The sequence below is a fragment of the Peromyscus maniculatus genome, chromosome 1 (assembly GCF_049852395.1).
Source record: "Peromyscus maniculatus bairdii isolate BWxNUB_F1_BW_parent chromosome 1, HU_Pman_BW_mat_3.1, whole genome shotgun sequence".
In the NCBI taxonomy this organism is placed as follows: domain Eukaryota; kingdom Metazoa; phylum Chordata; class Mammalia; order Rodentia; family Cricetidae; genus Peromyscus; species Peromyscus maniculatus.
The window spans coordinates 206,743,815-206,762,067 of NC_134852.1; the positions used below are offsets into that span (position 1 = coordinate 206,743,815).

Genomic DNA, 18,253 nt, shown 5'->3' on the forward strand with positions numbered 1-18,253 from the left:
ACTGGATACACGCCTCACACTGTACACCAGAATAACTCCAAACAGACAGGCATCTTAGTGTGAAAATAAATCACATAGACACTCAAAGGAGAGGTGAGAATTAAAAAAAAAAAAAGTTTTAATGTGGGGAACTTCTCTAACTCTGACTCAAGGTCCAAATTCAACAGCAGTGAAAATCCAATAAATTGTACTACATAAAAATAAACTAAAATGGGTGTGGAAAAAAACCCAGCAAAGTCGAAAGCAAATGAAGACAGTGTCGTGTATAAATTCTGCTCTCCCTGATATATAAGGAACTCTTAAAAATGGGGGGGGGGGGTAATAAAACAGCTTTAAAAGTATAAAAGATGCAAAAAAAGAGTTTTCTGACAAAAAGGTCCACGGTGCTTTTAAACCTTTTTGTGAAAAGAGAGATGATTGGAGAGAGTGAGAGAAAGGGATGGGGTGGGTTAGGCTTTCTACATTTTAGACTGGGTCTCATGGGCTGGCGTGACTTGGGATTTGTGATTTTCTTGCCCCAGTCTCCTGAGTGCCAGGATTACAGTTATGTACCATTGATCTTAGCATGCAAGCTCTGTCTTTACAAAAAGAAATCAACCAATAAATTTAGATTGATATAATTAGAAAAACCTTTGTAATGAATAACAATGATCATTAATGAATATTAAAGTGATTATTGGTGGATATCCTACTTAAATGGTCCCAAATTTTAAATATACTATTTGGGAGTTTGAGGCAGGAGTTTAAGGCCAGTCTGGGCCACTTAAGTGAAACGTTGTCTCAAAATTAAAAAGTGTTGGTGACTTAGATCATGGTAGAATGTTTGCTTACCAACACACACAAGGCCCTGGGTTCAATCCCTAACACTGACCAAAAACACAAAAACAAAAACAAAACAAAAACCCAGCAGAAGTGATTCCAATGACAAGGGAAAAGATGAGGCCCATTTTAATGGTGAGTCAACAGCGCTAGCTGGAGCAAACAGTAGGAAACACACATCTCCTACATGATTTTCCTCTGTGCAAGAGCTTATTTTTATTTTAATTCCTGTGTGTGTGTGTGTCTGTGTGAGAGTACATGCATCTCTGTGTGTTCAGGCAGAAGGCAGCCTGGAACCCATCTCCTGCTGGAGTTGCAGTAAATTGTGAGCTATCCATCATAGGTGCTAGAAATGAACTGAAGTCTTGTCAAGAGCAATCCATGCTCTTAACCACTGAACAAATCTCCAGTCCAGTCTGGGGAGTCTTGATGTCATCATGGGGAGGGTGGTTCTTTGGGAATCTTTGTTTTTCATGGAAGAACAGTCATGGTGTCTACAACTTTCTTTCCAGTAGTGCAGAAAAAAAAAAAGTATAGGGGAGTGGAAATACACTTTCCTTGCCTAGCATGCACAGAGTCCTGGGTTCGATTTCCAGCACCACATAAATCAGACACGGTGGCCCAGGCTTATAATTCCAATGCCTGAGAGGTAGAGGTAGGAGGATCAGGATGATGAGAAGTTCAAGACTATCTTCAACTATGTAGCAAGCTCTGCGAAGCCTGGGCTTTGTGAGACCTTGTCTCAAAAAGTTATCAGAGTATTTAGGATACAAAACATTCTTGCTTTAATAATGATCGTCACAACTCAAGCTTAAAAACTTCAGTCTTGAGCCAGCAGGTGCTGGATCACACCTTTAATCCTAGCACTCCAGAGGCAGAGGCAGGAGGATCTCTGTGAGTCTGAGGTCAGCCTGGTCTACAGAGCGAGATCCAGGACAGGCTGGGCTACACAGAGAAACCCTGTCTCAAAAAACCACCACCAACAACAATAACAGCAACAACAAAAAACCCAGCATCTTAACTTGTTGGTGTTGGGGGAGTTGTAGAGATGTTGACTTATTATGAAAACCAACCTTCTCAAAATGGTTCTGTGGGCAATAAACACCCCAGCAGTTGGAAGACTGTAATGTGTCTGAGACTACAGACGGCGAGAAAAGATTCCACAGGGGAAGGAATGTGGCTCTCCTTGTGCCTTGCTTAGCTAGACCATGTGAGGTTTAGTGTATCTTTTCTTTCTCTAATTTTTAAGGAAATGTTCACTGAAATGTAAAAATGCATGCAGACAAGGACCTCTCTGTATATGCACAGCCTGATTGATTTCCCCAAAGTAAATGTGTCCACAGAACTACCACCCAGTTGAAGGGGCAGAACATTCCAGAGCCCAGAGCCTCTACAGAACTAAGTGTGGGCTTGATCTGAGGACCATCCTGTGCATGCTTTTTTTTTTCTTTTTCTGTATACATATTTATTTCATCTTTGTTTTGTGAACATTTTTCAAATATCTTTACTGTGTGCCAAGTGTTCTGAAATGCCTGTTGCTCTGTGTCCTTCGAGCTCAGACATACCTGATAAGACAAACCCTGGGGACATGGTAGACATTTTTTTTTTTCCAAGTAAAAGAACAGTGTAGTTAGGCCCAGAAACCGCTCGCCCTGGCACCCTGTGACTTCCCAGTTTGGGAGCCATAAACTCCCAGGTTTCAGTTTGGCACTCAGGTAGAGTTGACATCACCAAGAGTGGACGTGACACCAGATCAGCAGAGGAAGTGCCACATTTTCTAGTTATAGATGGGTTTGAGGCTATCTTTTCATCACAACCAGAGCAGGCAACAAGGATGTTGTTAGGATCACTGTGGGAGGAGCATGCTTTTCTCTTAGACTTCACCCTGGGAGGATGTAGACATGGAGAAGCTGAAGGCCATTTTGTCACTTCTGTAGGGCATCAAACTTTAGAACAGTGGTTCTCAGCCTTCCTAATTATTTTTGTTGCTACTTCATAACTGTAATTTTGCTGCTGTAATGAATCATAATGACCCCGAGCCACACTTGAGCCTGACAACAGTGGAGGAAAGATCTGCCATGCCCATCTTCTGGATGAGGGAAGTCAGGAAGCACTGAGAAGTGAGGTAACACAGTCTCAGGAGCTTGGTGACAATGGGCAGAGCCAGGACTCAGATCCAGGTCTGTGAGTTCTTCAGTCATCTCGGGTTCCTCTGACAATGCCCCTGCTCCTCTTTTGCCTGTTTCTGGGATGGTATCTTTTCACCCAGGGCTTGTGCATGCAGAGGGTGCTGGCACCCAGAGAGGGACTGTATGAGGATTACCAGCCTCCTCTCAGAGCAAGTCCACAAACCACGATAAAAACAGCCCACACTGGCTTACTGAGTCCCATCAGAACCAGATGACATTGGGCTGTTTTTTCATTTCCCCCTCACAGTAACCCCATTGTTTTCTTTTTGTTTTTCTGAGTCAGGGTCTCATGTGATCCAGGCTTGCCTCAAACTCCTAGCCAAAAATGACTTTGAAAACCCCAATTCTCCTGCCTCCGCCTCCTGATCAAGAAACATGCATGTGCCACCACACCTGGCTCTGCTTCTGACTTTCAGAAAGTGACACAGAGGTTCCAAGAGGCAAAGGGACTGCACTGACAGCTTGTAGACCTACCATCTGTCCAGAGGGGGAACCAGCAGGGCTTCCCATGCCTGCAGGGTGGCCTAGGGTGATCAAAGAAGCCATACCAGGGAGGGGCACTCACCCAGGCCAGCTGCACGGGTGCCCACTCTGTGAGGTCAGCACATCACAGGCTCTCACTGTTCCTGGCGACACGCTGGCATGCAGAGGCCTCCGGTGTAGCCTTCCATAATCAGGTCACCTGATCCCGGAGCTGGTGGGCACATAGCCTGAAATGTTTATGCTCTGACGACCAACTGGCCTGACAGACAGACAGGCAGGCAGGTGATAAGAGGAGACAGAGGAGGGTGCTGGGGGAGGGCTGGGATGAAGGAATCCCCTCTCTCCCAGAGGCACCGATTGCCTGGCTGAGGCCCCTGAGTGACAGGGACATTCTCCAGGGATTAAGCATGTAGTGTGGAAGCCGGGTCTCCCCAGGGGGTGCAGAGCCCTATGGAACTTAAATCATGCAATTAGCCACCAGCTAAGATTTCTCCCACATGCATGCCATGCCTCCTCACTTCCCATCCTCCTCCTACCCATGAGGAATTCAGCAGTGACTGGCTTTTAACACGAAGCTGTTCTGAATCCTGTCTTAATTGTCTTCTAATTGCAAACGAGAGATCTTTTTTGGCTCCTCCAGGCCTCCCTCAGAACCCTGTTTTTCCAGGAAGCCGGGTCCAGGCAAGCCTGCACTCTGCTGTTCTGAGCCCCTGGATTCTGGACTCAGCCTGCCCTTGGGTTTGGTACCAGGTCCTGAACAAGTAGCAGAAGAAAGCGCTGTACCACTGCGGCTTGAGACAATGGCGCTCTCGAAGGAGGCAAAGATGCTGGTGTCACTGGTGTGGGATAACTGCTTTTCTGTCGGGGACACGGGGTAGCTCTAGAACCTGGATTTCTGGACTCCCAAGCTGCAGCCACTTTGACCACAATGGAATACCTGCCACGGGCTTAGCAGAGGACAAAGGGCCCGGCTGGCAAAGTCCCAGCCAATGAGATGGAGAGAAGCTCTCTCCTGCAGCCAATGAGAGACGTCCTCTGAGTCGTTAGGCAGAAAAGAGCCTAACGTGGGTCATGTCCTCACCGGTCCTCAGCTAAAGTTCCCTGCCCGTCTCCTTCACAGTCAAAAGCGCATCCAGTTCCATGAGTAACCGCATTATTTTTAAACGGCATCTTTCGGCCGGTCTCTCCTGTTTGTTGTTGTTGTTGTTTCAGAGAGATGATTCTGTGTGAAGCCGGGATGCCGCGAGAGGTTGCTTACATCCATCTGCAGGGATGGCACCAAGGAGAGACTGGCCAACTAATGCCGCCTCAGGGGGCCTCGACACGGTGGCACAGACAGCAGGCAGGGTCAGGACCTGAGGGCAGAGAGAGGCAAGCTGAGTCCTGGGCTCCCATTTTACCAAGACACACTACACAGAGTAGTTAAAAGCTCACCTCTGAGAAGACCAAGGACGGGGCTTCCCGGTTGGCTACGTAGCTGGACTTTATCAAGACTTAAGTTGTTGGTTTTTGTTTTTTTAATTTTTAAATCTGCAAAATGGGCACAAAAATGACTTGTGTTAGAGATGGTTGTTATTTTTTAAATCTGCAAAATGGGCGCAGAAATGACTTGATGTAGCTCATTTGGTAGAATGCTTGCTTATCTGGGTTCAAAACAGCAACAATAACATCAGCTACTATCTAGTAAGGTGATTGTAAAAATGAAAGGAGGGTAAACATCCAAGAAACGCAACAGTTGCTGATGAATTAATACATTCGGGTCTAGATGCGTCAAATGTCTTCTGACTTACTGCTAGGTTCTGCTTGTACAAACGTGACTGCTGGTAACTGTGGCTTTCCTTATGTAACTGTCTCTAATGGGGTGGCTTGTACATCAAAAAAGCAGGCCTGAAGTCTGCATAATACACTGTCCAGTGTTTTTCCTTAGTTTCTTCTGATGAATTTTTGCTTTTTTTTTTTTTTTTTTTTTTTTTTTTTTAACAATCTGGGGTTGGCAGGCTGGATCGGTAGAGATTGGTAGATTGAGGCATTTGTAGTCACAACTGCTGAGCTCAGGTCACCCAGGATGCACATGGTGAAAGGAAAAACTGGTTCCTGCAAGTTGGCCTCTGGCCTCGACACATTCACTGTGGCATTCACCACCCCACCAACAAATACAAATGCAATTAAAATATAAGTAAAAAATAAACATCTTATTAATTATTTCATGTTGTTAATGGGTGATAATTCAACAATGAATCATTAAGTTTCGCTGCTATAAAAAGCAATGTTCAAACTGAAAATTCAAGTTGTATGTATTTCAATAAATTTTATTCCAAATGTTTAAATAATATAAAAGGCCACAGAAGGAAAAGGCTCTTGCCACATCCCGATTTCTAGAGGTACTCACTATTGATAATTACTTACCTGTATAGTTTTCCAGAGATGTTCTATTTAGAGTATTTAGTCTTGATACAGTGCTCTTGAGAGACTAGCATTTTCTCTCAAGAAGCCTCTCCTGAGCCAGGCAGATGTCTCCCTGTGGAGAGTTCCTCAGCTGGGAGTAGGGACCTTCTTTATGCACACCAACCATCCCCCACTGCTCATTTGGTTGCTTCTAGCTTTTGCTACTATGAACAATACCAGTCAGTGCCCTTAAAAGTACATACAGCTTTGATGGTGGTTACGTGAATGCTAAGAGAACCAGTTTCCCGTGTTGAAATGTAAAACTAAGTGTTTTTAGTTAGCATACAAAACATTGGGCTTCAGGATGGCGTTTTCATAGCTGTCTATCTGCACCTGGCCCGTATTCCTTCCTCCCTGTCCTTCCCTGCGCCTCCTCCTGTCTATTCCTCCTCTGACCTTGTTGCAATGTTACCAGACAATCCCAGCTCACATGCAAGGGACTGCAGCCCTTTGCACTTCTCCTTGCGGCAGAGAATGAGGAGGTCTGTGTCGCCCAGCCTCGCTGGCTGGGAGCACAAAACTTCACCCTCTATCTACTGGTGTACAACTCGGAGGGGCAGCACCTCTGAAGTGGCCCCTTCTGCAGAGGACTGCTTACGTCAGCCGGAAAGGTAGGTGACTTCCCTTGGGGAGAGGACAGGGTGTCACTGGGAGGCAGAATAAGCACGAGCCTCAGCTCTGCTGCTCAGCGTCCCAGAGACCTTGGGCATGTTCTTCAAGCTTCTCTGTCTGCAAAGAGGTGGCATTCAGTGACCAGGCATGAGAAAACAGCGCCTGAAATCCAGTAATATTAATTATTCAGGTCACAAGACACGGCAGGGTGCCAATGTCACATCAAGCTTGAGAATGGCTGACCCTGGAATAACAGACCTAACTGCATTTCCCCTTCCTTTCTACCACCTCCCCACGGGTGCTTCATTGCCACAAATGCTCCCAATACAATTTAGACACCGCCTACTAATTTACAGATCTGTGCGGCAGGTTGAGCTTCATATTCAATGGAGGATGCAGCAGCATGGGACACTGAGCTCTCAGCTCCACCGCCACCGTCCAGGCAGTGCTGGGAGGGGCCGGGGATGAGACTGGAAACTGGACCGGCCTATCAGTAGTCTTGCTTCTGCCCCTGAGAAGCTGGGTGACCTTGAGCAAAGTTCTCATAGCTGTCTGAGAGGCTCAGTTTCCTTGGTTGTCAAGCACAGGTAATGCCAGTTAGCTCACGGGGTTACTGTCTGAAGGTAACGAGAGTGCACGATTCACTGCGGACTCCCGTGGGTCAAGGAGGCACGGGATGCTCTGTGCAGAGGAGCAAAGAGCTGCGTCAGCCCTCCGACGCATCATGCTCCCCACTGTGAGGGGAGGTGGATGACTCAGCCTTTCTCATTTACTCATGTGACGTGCACTCTTAGGGGGTGGTGTGTGTGTGGGGGTGTCCATTAGGATCCTAGATAATATCTTTAGGGTTTTTTTTCCACTCCTGGACAAAAAGTGAGGAAAAGTAAACTTACCCTCCAGTTGTTTGAGTGTTCAATGTTTGATTGGAAAATAGAAACTAATGTTCTCTATCACCCCAGGCAGCATTCCCAGGGACCTGCCTCAATTAGTTTAAGGTTCCTTCCTCAGGGCTGTCCTCTGGCTTCAGGTCTGCATCACAAATGGCAAATATTCAGCTATAATCATGGAAATAGGATTTCTGGGGGGAAATGCCTGTGGATCATGCTTTTTTTTTTTTTTTTTTTTTTTTCCAAACTCACAGAAAAGAAGCAAGAAAAGCCCAGTGAGTGTTCAATGTTCCTTTGCTCTGCTGTCCAGGTTTGCACGAAGTCAACCCTGCCCCCATCTCTCTCCACTCATTCCCCTAGGGAGGAGTCCACAGAGTTCCACGTTATTAAGTCTTTAATAATAACACTGGAGTGGCTTCCACTCACTCAGTTTCCTGGGGGGGGGGGTTAAAAATACCTTGTTCAAGCTGGCTAAGATCAGACTGTAGACTCACACCTGTAAAAAACAGTGACTCTTGGGCCGGGCGGTGGTGGCGCACGCCTTTAATCCCAGCACTCGGGAGGCAGAGGCAGGTGGATCTCTGTGAGTTCGAGGCCAGCCTGGTCTCCAAAGCGAGTTCCAGGAAAGGCGCAAAGCTACACAGAGAAACCCTGTCTCGAAAAACCAAAAAAAAAAAAAAAAAAAAAAAAAAACAGTGACTCTGAACACCTCCTGAACACCAGACCTCCCACCCTACCTTGGAACCAGGGCTTCGTCACTCCTAATTTACTTAGGGTTTGCTAACTAACCCTCAGAGAGTACTCAGAAACAGATCTGCCTCTGGGACTACAAAGCCCTTTCCAGAGGTTTGAGAGAGCAGACATTTCAGTGAAAACATTCGGGGAGACTTCATTTTCATTTCTGGGAGAGTTACAATGTTAGTTTTCGGTAATTTCCCTCCAGGGTCAAGGGAATGTGTGTGTGGGGGGGGGTTGGTGGGGGGTGGGGGGGTGAGGTTAAGATGAAGTGTTTGGAAACCACAGTCAAGGATTCAGCGACAGAAACCAACCACAGAAAACTGGACAAGACTTCCTGGCCTCATGTCTCCATGTCTTCTTCAGACAATGTGCTCCCGCCTTGTCAGAGGGGCCAGCAAAAGCAAGCCACGTTTACTTCAGAGGGGTTTGTTTGTTTGTTTTTCAGACTTAGTTGTGTGAACTGTGAATGATGTGATGTTTATGAATACAAATAGTAATTGTAATTGAGAACACAAGTTTATATGAGAGAGAGAGAGAGAGAGAGAGAGAGAGAGAGAGAGAGAGAGAGAGAGAGAGAGAGAGAGAGAGAGAGAGAGAGATCCCTCCTAGGTAGTGTGGCAGAAGTAGGCAGTTTCCTGGGGTAGGTAGGGAAATTGACGAAGAATCAAGAGGGAGAAAAAAATCATCTTTCAGAGAATTCAAGTAATTGCCAGGTTTGCGAGAAGCCGTCTTTACAATTTTCCGGTGTGTGCAGTAGGTAGGCAGGACTTAAGGCGTGGGGGCAGCTGGCTGCACTCTGACTTGCAAAGCAGGGCAGAGGAGCTTGGTTATGGGCGGGCGTCCAGGTCTGGAACACGGGTGAATCGCACAGCCCAGAGGGAGCTGGGGGCATCCCCGGCCCGGGCCTTTGCTCAGGTACTAGCCGGTCTGCTGGAGCAGGTGTTTCCTCCACGCACGTTAATCTGCACCCGCGCCTGCTCTGTCGTCAAAGCCTCGCGCTGCGGGTGTGCACAGCTGTGACCCTGGTGCACACAGGTGCCCGGCGCAGGCGGGCTCAGGGCAGTTAGCAGAGTCGGTGAACTCTGTCCTCATCCTTTAAATTCCGACGGAGATGTGCCAATAAATACGAACCGAACGTCTGCCTGGTTTTGGTTTTTGCTCTCATGGGGTCTCGGTAGGTGAAAAGAAAAATGAACCCACGGCGACCCCACCGGCTGCCTCTGGGACCCCCGAAGCGACAGCTGGAACTGCCAGTGTGGTGAGCTTCTGGGCCTGATAATCTGAGCCCCGAGATGCTGTCCCACCCACCTACTCAGGGAAAGATGTGACGGGGTCGGGTCCCCCCAGTGGCTCTGGCCTTGCTCCAGCCGCAGGAGGATGCCAAGCTTGGGGCGCGCTTCGCGCTGGCGATGTCCGCGGGGCTCCGCTGGGGCCGGTCAGGCTGTGCGCTCCAGAAGAAGTGACAGGGCGGCGGAGGGTAGCTGGCGGGCGTGTGTGTCGCCCTCTCACGCGGGTGTCGCGCTGCGGAGCGCCTGGCTGGCCACCCCGAAGGGCTCGCGGTGGCTGGCGGCGCCCGCTGCTCTGCGTCCCAGCTCACTGCGCCTCGGGTGGGCAGGCGCAGCTGTCCCGATCACCCTGCGCGCAGCAGCTCCTGGGCTCCCCTCGGCTCCCGTGGGCCCGGGAGTCGCCCCCTGTCCCTGTCCCTGTCCTCCGCCCCCCTCGGTAGCCGCACCAGCGGGAGCGGCGGGAGGAGGAGGAGGCGGCGCCGCGGGGACTGTCTCCTCCCCGTCCCTCGCGTCTCCTCCCCGCGCCACCGAGAAGGACAAGGGGACTGGGCACAAGGACCCCGGCCAGTGAGCGCCTGTGTTCCGGGACCGCCCCTCCCGCGCGCTCTTTCGCTGCGAGCCCGGGCCGGTGTAGCGGCGCATGGTTCTGGCAGCAGCCATGAGCCAGGACGCGGATCCCAGCGGTCCGGAGCAACCCGACAGAGATGCCTGCGTCGTGCCTGGCGTTCAGGGGGCCCCCGCGCCCCAGGGCCAGCGAGGGATGCAGCCTCTGCCGCCACTGCCACCGCCGCAGCCTCAAGCCAGCCTGCCCCAGATCATCCAAAAGTAAGAGGGAGAAGGGAGCGGGGCCTGGGGTACGCCTGGAACACACCCCAGGGGCCCCCTTTTGTGGCTTCCTTTTCATACCCTGCTAAACTTCGTCGGCCCCTCGGTGTTTGAAGTGTTGTTGGCCCTCTGGGCAGGGTCGGTGTCATTCTGGCTTGTTGGTGAGATTGGGTAGAAGGACAGTTAAGTTATTCGGGAGGAAATAATTTCTGTTTTTCCGTATGCTCTCTGTTCTCTTCTGGGATGTTACTTTTTAACTAAATAAGCTCAAAGTTGGGTGAAATGACCCAGAGACTATTTTTCATCCTTCTGGTCCTTAGCGACCACTGGAATGTATGGCAAGTCAAGCGCGTGCTCGCGCTCCTAGTGAGAGTGTGTGAGATATCGCCACTGAGGACGAAAGCACCTTTAGTGGAGTCAACTAGAGACTTTGGGGCAAAGGGAGATGAGGCCTGTAAACAACGCGCTTGGCTTTACCTAACTGCAAACAGTTTACAACATGGCCCTTGCGAAGAGTTCTCAGCCGCAGAATAAGATTCCCACTAGTTACGGGTGAACCTTGCCTTGCCGTTCAGGTTGAGAATTTTCATCGTCTATCCATAGGCTGGGGTGGTGAGGGCGTCCCGGAAAGTCCGTTAGCCTGTCTGCTGGCCCTTTGTTTCCCCCATTCCTTACAAGGCTTGTCAGTTTGAGGCCTAGAATGTTGGATTATTTGGAGGCTCTTTTCAGGTTTGTTTAGCCTGTGACCAAGTCCTGAAAAACGCTCGGGCAATGAGTGCTTCCACAAAACCAACCAGCACTAAATGCGTGTAAATTCAGGAAAACCTACATGGGGAGCTGAAGTTTTTTAGGTCGGTTGTGCTGATGTTGGGAATTCATTGGAATGCACTAAGAAAAATAAGTGGAAATGTAAACGGAAACGAATAGTCAAATACGAATGGTTTAAAAAACCGAGTTATGTAATAGAAAGAGTGAAAATTCGAGTTTGCCATCAATAACGGCGGAGTCACATTTCAGGACAAAATGGTTCCCTATCTGTTGGCTGGTCAAATCATAAAGTCCTGTTCTACTTGTAAAGCTTTGGGCCTTCAACTTTGATAGTTTGCATAACTTTCAGCTCCTTGCGATTTGCAACTTTTTAAAAGTGAAAATATTTCCTAATCTTCTTTCCCCTTGTTTTGCAAAGCATTTCAGCAAATCCTAACGAGGATTGACAGTTTCTCTAACTTAATTGAAGTTTCGACATAAATATAAATCAGTAGATAAAAACTGCTTAAATCTAAAGTTTACTTACTAAAACCTCCAAGTTGATCCATTATGAATTTGAAACAACTAACTTTCTCTGTGAACCAGTGACTTGTGTACTGAAATCATCCTGCATGTTAAATTTATCAAAACCACTTTGTTTTTAGTAATCAGCCTGTGTTTCCCCCCACTTTTAATTAGATTAAAAACTCAGAACTTTTTATTCCCAGAAAAAAAAAACTGTTTGAAGTATTGCCAGGTAGGGAAAAAAAGCCCACTTATAGAAATGGATAATTTAAGATATACTTTAGTTTCTTCATGTAATTAATAATGTAAATTATACATTTATCCCCCATTTGGAAAATTCCATCTCCGGAATATGCTATTTTTGAAAGACAAGAGGGAGCCTTTCAAAGATGGCCCCTTCTCCTACAGGCCAGGATGGAGCCCTGCAGCAGGGCCCATGGACTGGTGACCCATCCGTGTTCAGGGACAAGGTCCAAGGCGGTGGATGTGCCCGTGGGATTTGATGTTCGTGCTCTAATATTTCAGAGCTTTTCTTTATAAGGGTGATTTGGGGTTTGCATCTCCCTCCGTGCCCACAGAAATTCCGCTGGAACCCAGCGGAACACGGCAAGCGCTTTGCAGGCCCCTCTGTAATGCGCTGAAACCTGAGCGGGCTATTTTGAAACTACGTTTGCATAATTTAATCTGAGCAACCATTTTTATGTTGTGGTGAGGTGCAGTTTGGATCAACCATCTTTGAGAAGAGGTAGCGGGTTGCTTGCCTTTGGATGAAAATTAGTTGTCTGCCCCCAGACTTGGAGGCATTTGTGAACTAAAGCTGCGGATACAATTTTCTTTTTTTTTAAATTGAAGCCCATATTAAATATTCTGAGTGACTCTTTTAGTTTTTGTAGTTAGTTCAGTGAGGTCATTAAGTCTTCCCTAAGTTTCACTCTTTTTCAGAATAAGAGAGACATCAATCTTAAGGTGGCTTAGCTTTTAAGGATTACAGGGTTCTTTCACCTTTTAAGGTCTGCGTTGCCTGATTAGCAATGGTTTTCATTTTGGAAAAGGTCAACGACTTTGGTAAAACCACGGAGAAGATGAAAACAGGTTTTGTTCTCATGGTTTACATTGGGTCTTAGAGCTGCACTTAACTAATGAAACACTTGAGATGCGATGATAAATAACGGGGCTCGGTCGGTTGTTTGTTTTTCTGGAGTCCGGCTCGCGGCTTGGGAAGGTTGCGGGTCGCAGCGCATCCGTGGAGGCCTTCTGTTCCAACTAGGTGTACTTGGTTCTCTTATTGTTGTGTTCTTTAGTTGAGCAGCAACCATACCGCTGCTGATCCTGTCTGCCCTGACATGAGAAGCCTTACAAGCTCATCAGGCAGGTACAATCGTATAACTCGGATCTGGGGACGTTTTGGTTTTAAGTCTGCAAGTTGGCCAATGTGGAGCTGTCGCTGTATTACAGAAGGTACTATCTAAACCCTTCGGAAAACAAGAAATATAAAAATACCTTAAGAAAAGATTTGGGATGGGTTTAGGAAATCAAAATAATTTGAAGATTAAAAAAAAGGCATGGATTTGTTTTTCATGTCAGCGGAAGAAAACGGTGCTTGATGCCATCTTACTTCCAAAATTACTTTATTTTTAATTGTTTTAATTATTTTAATTATTTTGATGCTTTAAAATTGACTATAATCTTTGATTTATAAGACATAAACATTGATGGGCAATGGGCATTTAAATTTTAGATGATAAGTTTCTAAACTTCTATCAGAGTAAGGATAGAGTTACAATTGTATAACGTGTGAATGTCATTGGACAGATGGGATTACAAGGGATACCTGAGTGTGAGGAAACATACCAAACACATACCTTTATGTAGTAAATCACAAAGACGATTTTCCTAAATTATTTACTTGATGCAAGATTTTCTTATTAATGAGTATGGATGAACTGCTTTCTCCTTTCCAGATCACTTTCACAAGTAAATAAAAAAAATAAAATAAAACCCCAAACAATTGGTGTAGTATTTGATAGCCAGCATGGGAGGGAGCGTTGCTTGATGAAGACAGGGTCCAGCCTTGAATTACACTTTAGTGTTTGCTTAGCACTAGTCTGCCGTTCTCTGTGTTCCGAGGCTAAGTCCTCGGAACAGAAAATCTTACAAGTGGCCTCTCCAATAGCAGATAACTTAACAGACAGCCTCCATTCCAAGGGATCTCCATGTAACAGTTAAGGATACATGATATGCAGGCAAATTCTAATCTTATGTGGTAGCCATCCACTTTGGTGGGCATGTTGATAATTCTGCCTACAGTTAGGGGGAAAAATTAAGAATTTATTAAAAAGGGACATTACTTCAGATATATTGGATCCTTTTCTGGAAGAGGATGGCCTTTCTGACACCTGGGTCACTTTTTTAACATCGTTTGGAGCCCATGTTCCAGGGGAAACAGGAATACACTTGTAGAAGGAATTTTGAAAATTTTAAACACGGTCTTAGACTACATGTAAGACAAGTATTTGGCAGGAAAAACATCTGCGAGGATTAAGTCTGCCCAAGCAGGAAAAGAGAGAAAAGGCTCTGTGTGTGCACCCTGAAGCCTCCCTCCACTCCCCCAGAAAGCCTCCTCAAGGTATTGTTTTTAAACGAAATTTTACTGGAGAGCTTCCCTCCCCCTGAAGTGTTTCTAGATAACATGGATAGCTGTCTAGTTCTCAGTTTTTCTCAAATTGCCTAAGAGATCAGTATTATGAAACGTGGAACATTACTCCCTTTAGTCACAGTAAATGACTGTGCATATGGCACACACTGACTGCTCACATGCCTGTGCTATGGGGGAAAGGAGAAAAGTTTGATTTTCGCCTTTTACTCCTTCATCCACTTCTTCATTTGCTATCACCTTAGAAGTTTATAAAACAATTTAACAGGGGCTTCTGTCTATCGGAAGTGAACTCTGGCTGGTTAAAATCTCTTTGCCTGCTCTAATTGTCTAGGGTTGGGGTTCTCAACCAACATGGCAAATGATCCTCCTTTATCCATTTTCTCTCTCTCTCTTGATTTATTTTTCTTGTGGCTGCAAGGTTCTTGATGGCAGTTTAAATAAATTTTTTCTTCTCTGGCCACATGGCCAATCCTCAAGCAAATAAACCAAAGTAATTGAAATTTATAGCTTTGATAACACAAATACACAAAATTGCTGGGGACCCAGTGGATGTCACCAAGAGACAGAAATTAAAATGGGCTACACTAAACATGGAAGCTAAAGCTAGGAGGAGCCTGAGCCAGTGGTGTGGAAACCCCAAAGAGAAAAAAATTCCCAAGCTAGACCCCAGGCAAGTGGTACTATAGAATTGGAGTTTTGTTTCCTATCCTGTGGAGATCTAGTTTGGGATGGCCTCATTGATGTTATTTTGTATATTTTAACAGAAAGTTTCTATGGAGCCATTTCGGGTGTAAGGGACTGCTGGAAAATTCAGAGTGATGGGAAGTCTGGCCGAAAGTAAAATGATCTATATTCAGGATTAGAGCAAAGATGATAATTAGCAGTCAGCTGGAAACAGCATGAGGTACTTCCTTCCCTGGTAAATGAACAGGGGTGATCTTGGTACTATATATGCTACCATGCTTCATGTGGCCTGTTCCCACCTGTCACTGGCAGGGACTTCCTGACTTGCATTAAGAGGCACGCTTTTGAATCTGCAATGTTGCTCAGTTTCCAGCCTACTGGTGGGCTGAGGCTAACTGGCTCTGTGGGTGGTCATTGTTGACATTTCACCTAACTGGGGAGCTAGGGAAGTTTCCATCTTTGACATGGCTAGTTTGGGGGCTGCCATCACCTCCTGCCATTTGAGGAGGTGGTTGAAGAGAAGCCCTCCCCCACCCCCACATATGTTTTCTTCCTGTGTTCCAGGTATGTTACAAATACCTAATACACAAAGCCTTCCTTAACTGGTGCAGCTACTGCTGGATTTTACAAAAGAGGTCCCCTGATGGTTTACAAGGCCATGTTTCCATCCTGCTGACAGCAGACCTGCAGGGTGGTGGCGCGTACTGATGCTGTGTGTGCTTTATGGGTAAGAAGGGAGCAGCAGAGCTGCTTGCATGAGGATGTGTTAATAACTTGCAGCTCAGTTTGCAGAATAAATCTTTCCATGTGTTCAGAAACCAGAGCTGGGGGTCGTGCATGTGTCTGGGGGTGTGATTACTCCATCAAGGCCGTTTTCACGCCACTTTCCCCTCCTTTAATGTGGGTGTTTGCTTTAAGGATGTACCAGGACCGTTTGCTTCTGTCTTTTTTTTTTTTTTTGCACCTGTTTTCTCTTGATCACAGTTAACCCATCAGCTCTCAGTCGCCACCATCTGCTTTGACCCAGACTGAGCAGAGTCTACTCAAGGTACCTAGACAGCTCAAATGCTTTTCAGCTTTGTAACTTCTCTGCAGAATCTTCCCTAAATATGTTTCTGAATTTCATTAGCTTAGCCTTTTTAAACAAACAAATAAGGTATTATGCTGCTTAGGCTACCCCCAAACTCACTCTATAGCCAAGGCTGGCCTTGGACTCCTGACCCTCCTGAGTGCAGAGATTCTAAGCATGTATCACTGTATCCCAGTCATGAGACCCACCTTTAAACCTGACCTCCAGTATTTGGAATAGAAAATGAGTGTGTATGTGTTAGTGTATTTTTTCTTTAACTCTCTCTCTCTCTCTCTCTCTCTCTCTCTCTCTCTCTCTCTCTCTCTCTCTCTCTCTCTAGGAGGGGTTATTTATTTTTAGTTTACCACTAAGCAGATCGACTTAGGACCAACTTGACACCATTGAATATAAAAGGAGCATCTTTGCTCAATTAACTATTGGGTTTCTGTCAAAAGAGGTCAGAGAGGAAAAAACCCCTGACCCAGGAGTAGGTGACCTGGACAAGCCAATTAACCTTCCTAATCCAGCCTCTCTAGGGATCAGAAATGAAGGACAGCTCTGATGAGAACCAGATTCAGTGGGAAATATTGCTGAGTGCTCATTAATGCACTCCCTCCCTCCCCTCCCAGCCCAGAAGCTGACAGGGAGCATGTCCTCCCACTTCGGTTAAACTTTAGCTGTGAGCATAGGTGCATATCTGTGAGACCAACAGCCATGGAAAGAGATACTCTCCTTGGCATTTGCAGAAATGTTTGCATCAGTGATATAATTTAAAGTCAGAAGAATGCCAATGTTAGTGGAGAGAAGGAAGTTTAAAGCTATTTTCCTTCATCTTTGAAATGCACGTTACAAATATATTATTTTAGATTGTTAATGATTTAAGAGCCTTCAAGTGAATCTTTGAGTTTGGGGGACAGTGGGATCCCATTCTCAATTTAAGAACCTGGTCCAGGGGTCCTCCCTTTGTCTGACCTGGAGGTCTTTTACACAGGCAGGTGGGAATATGTTTGGCAATGGCATTGGCTTCACTGGCACAAATGTAGGAAGAGCAGAGGAGATGGCTAAGCCCTAACACTCAGTGGGGATCCAGGCAGTGCTCGCCCTGCTAAAAGCTATTGTCCATCTTATAGAGATTGTGATTATCACCAGATTTTCATGTGACCTCACTAGTACACAGACCAGAGAAATGTTCCCAGAGCCTCAGAAAGGACATGGGTGCCTCAGCCACAGCTGTGTCTCCCACCAGCGAGCAGAGGACAGAGCTGTGTAGAAACTTTGAGGTTTGAAAAGGTGTGTGTGTGTATGTGCGCGCGCATGTTTGGGAGCCCACACATGTGTAGGCCTGAGGTTAATGTCAGGTTTTTCTTCAGTCTCTCTCTTCCTTATTTTTTGAGACACAATCAACTAGTCTAGTTCTCTGAACCCTGCGATCCTCCTGTCTCCGCTCTCTCCAAGTGCTGTGGTTACAGATGTGTGCCTCTGCTGCTGTTATCGACAGGAACTGGCAATCCGGACTCAGGCCCTCAAGCTTTAGCAGCAAGCATCGAAGCCATCTTCCCAGTCTGAGAAGACACACTTCAGCCTTCCTTGAAAAGGGTGTTGAAATAGCTGAGCGTGGTAGTTCATGCCTTTAGTCCTAGCACTTGGGAGGCAGAGGCTGGTGGATCTCTGTGAGTTCAAGGCCAGCGTGGTCTACAGAGTGAGTTCCAGTACAACCAGATCTATATAGTGAGACCCTGTCTTGAAAAAACCAGCCAAACAAAAAACTTGGTATATATAGTTTAAGTTATGTGCATGCATGGGATGAACAAAACTATTTTTGCAGTATTGCTGAGAAGAGAAAAAAAATGGAAAACTGCCCAAATATTTCTCATTTGGGAATATAAACCATGTCTTTTGTATAAGTCTCATTTGTAAACATATATATGTATATATGACAGAAGAATGATGTATTATCTTACATCTATTACTATAAAGTGAGTTCCATATATTATCAATTAGGGGAGCATGGTGGTATGCACCTTTAATCCCAGCACGCAGGAGGCAGAGGCAGGAGGATCTGTGAGTTTGAGGCCAGCCTGGTTCACATAGCAAGTTCCAGAACAGCCAAGGCTACATGATGAGACCCTATCTCAAAAACAAACAAGCAAACACGTGTGTGGGTTATGCATGTCAGTGCTGACTAGCCTGAGGAAAAATCTAAAGAGAATACAGGAAGATGGCCCCAGCAGCTCTGGCTCTCAAGGCAATTGCCGTTTGTCTTTTCCCTTTTCCCATTTCATTCCCCG

At 46.3% G+C, this 18,253-nt stretch overlaps 1 protein-coding gene and 1 long non-coding RNA gene across 3 annotated transcripts in view; one reads left to right on the forward strand and one right to left on the reverse strand.

Annotated features, from left to right (window-relative positions):
* Nucleotides 1-242: 242 nt before the first annotated feature.
* On the reverse strand, nucleotides 243-7,652 carry LOC121824474 (uncharacterized). Its single transcript, XR_006066375.2, has 3 exons — nucleotides 5,898-7,652; nucleotides 4,926-5,021; nucleotides 243-4,846 (listed from the first exon to the last, which is right to left on the reverse strand). It is a non-coding gene; the product is annotated as an uncharacterized LOC121824474 (long non-coding RNA).
* Rbm20 (RNA binding motif protein 20) overlaps nucleotides 6,327-18,253 on the forward strand; it is a 212,680-nt gene continuing 200,753 nt past the window's right edge. The window contains exon 1 of one of the 2 annotated variants that reach the window (XM_076563290.1): nucleotides 6,327-6,547. In XM_076563290.1, the coding sequence (XP_076419405.1) occupies nucleotides 6,342-6,547 (206 nt within the window). In that variant the 5' untranslated portion in view covers nucleotides 6,327-6,341. Of the gene's footprint in view, nucleotides 6,548-9,988; nucleotides 10,285-18,253 lie in introns of those variants that run through there. The other variant, XM_006995131.4, reaches the window with a different exon arrangement.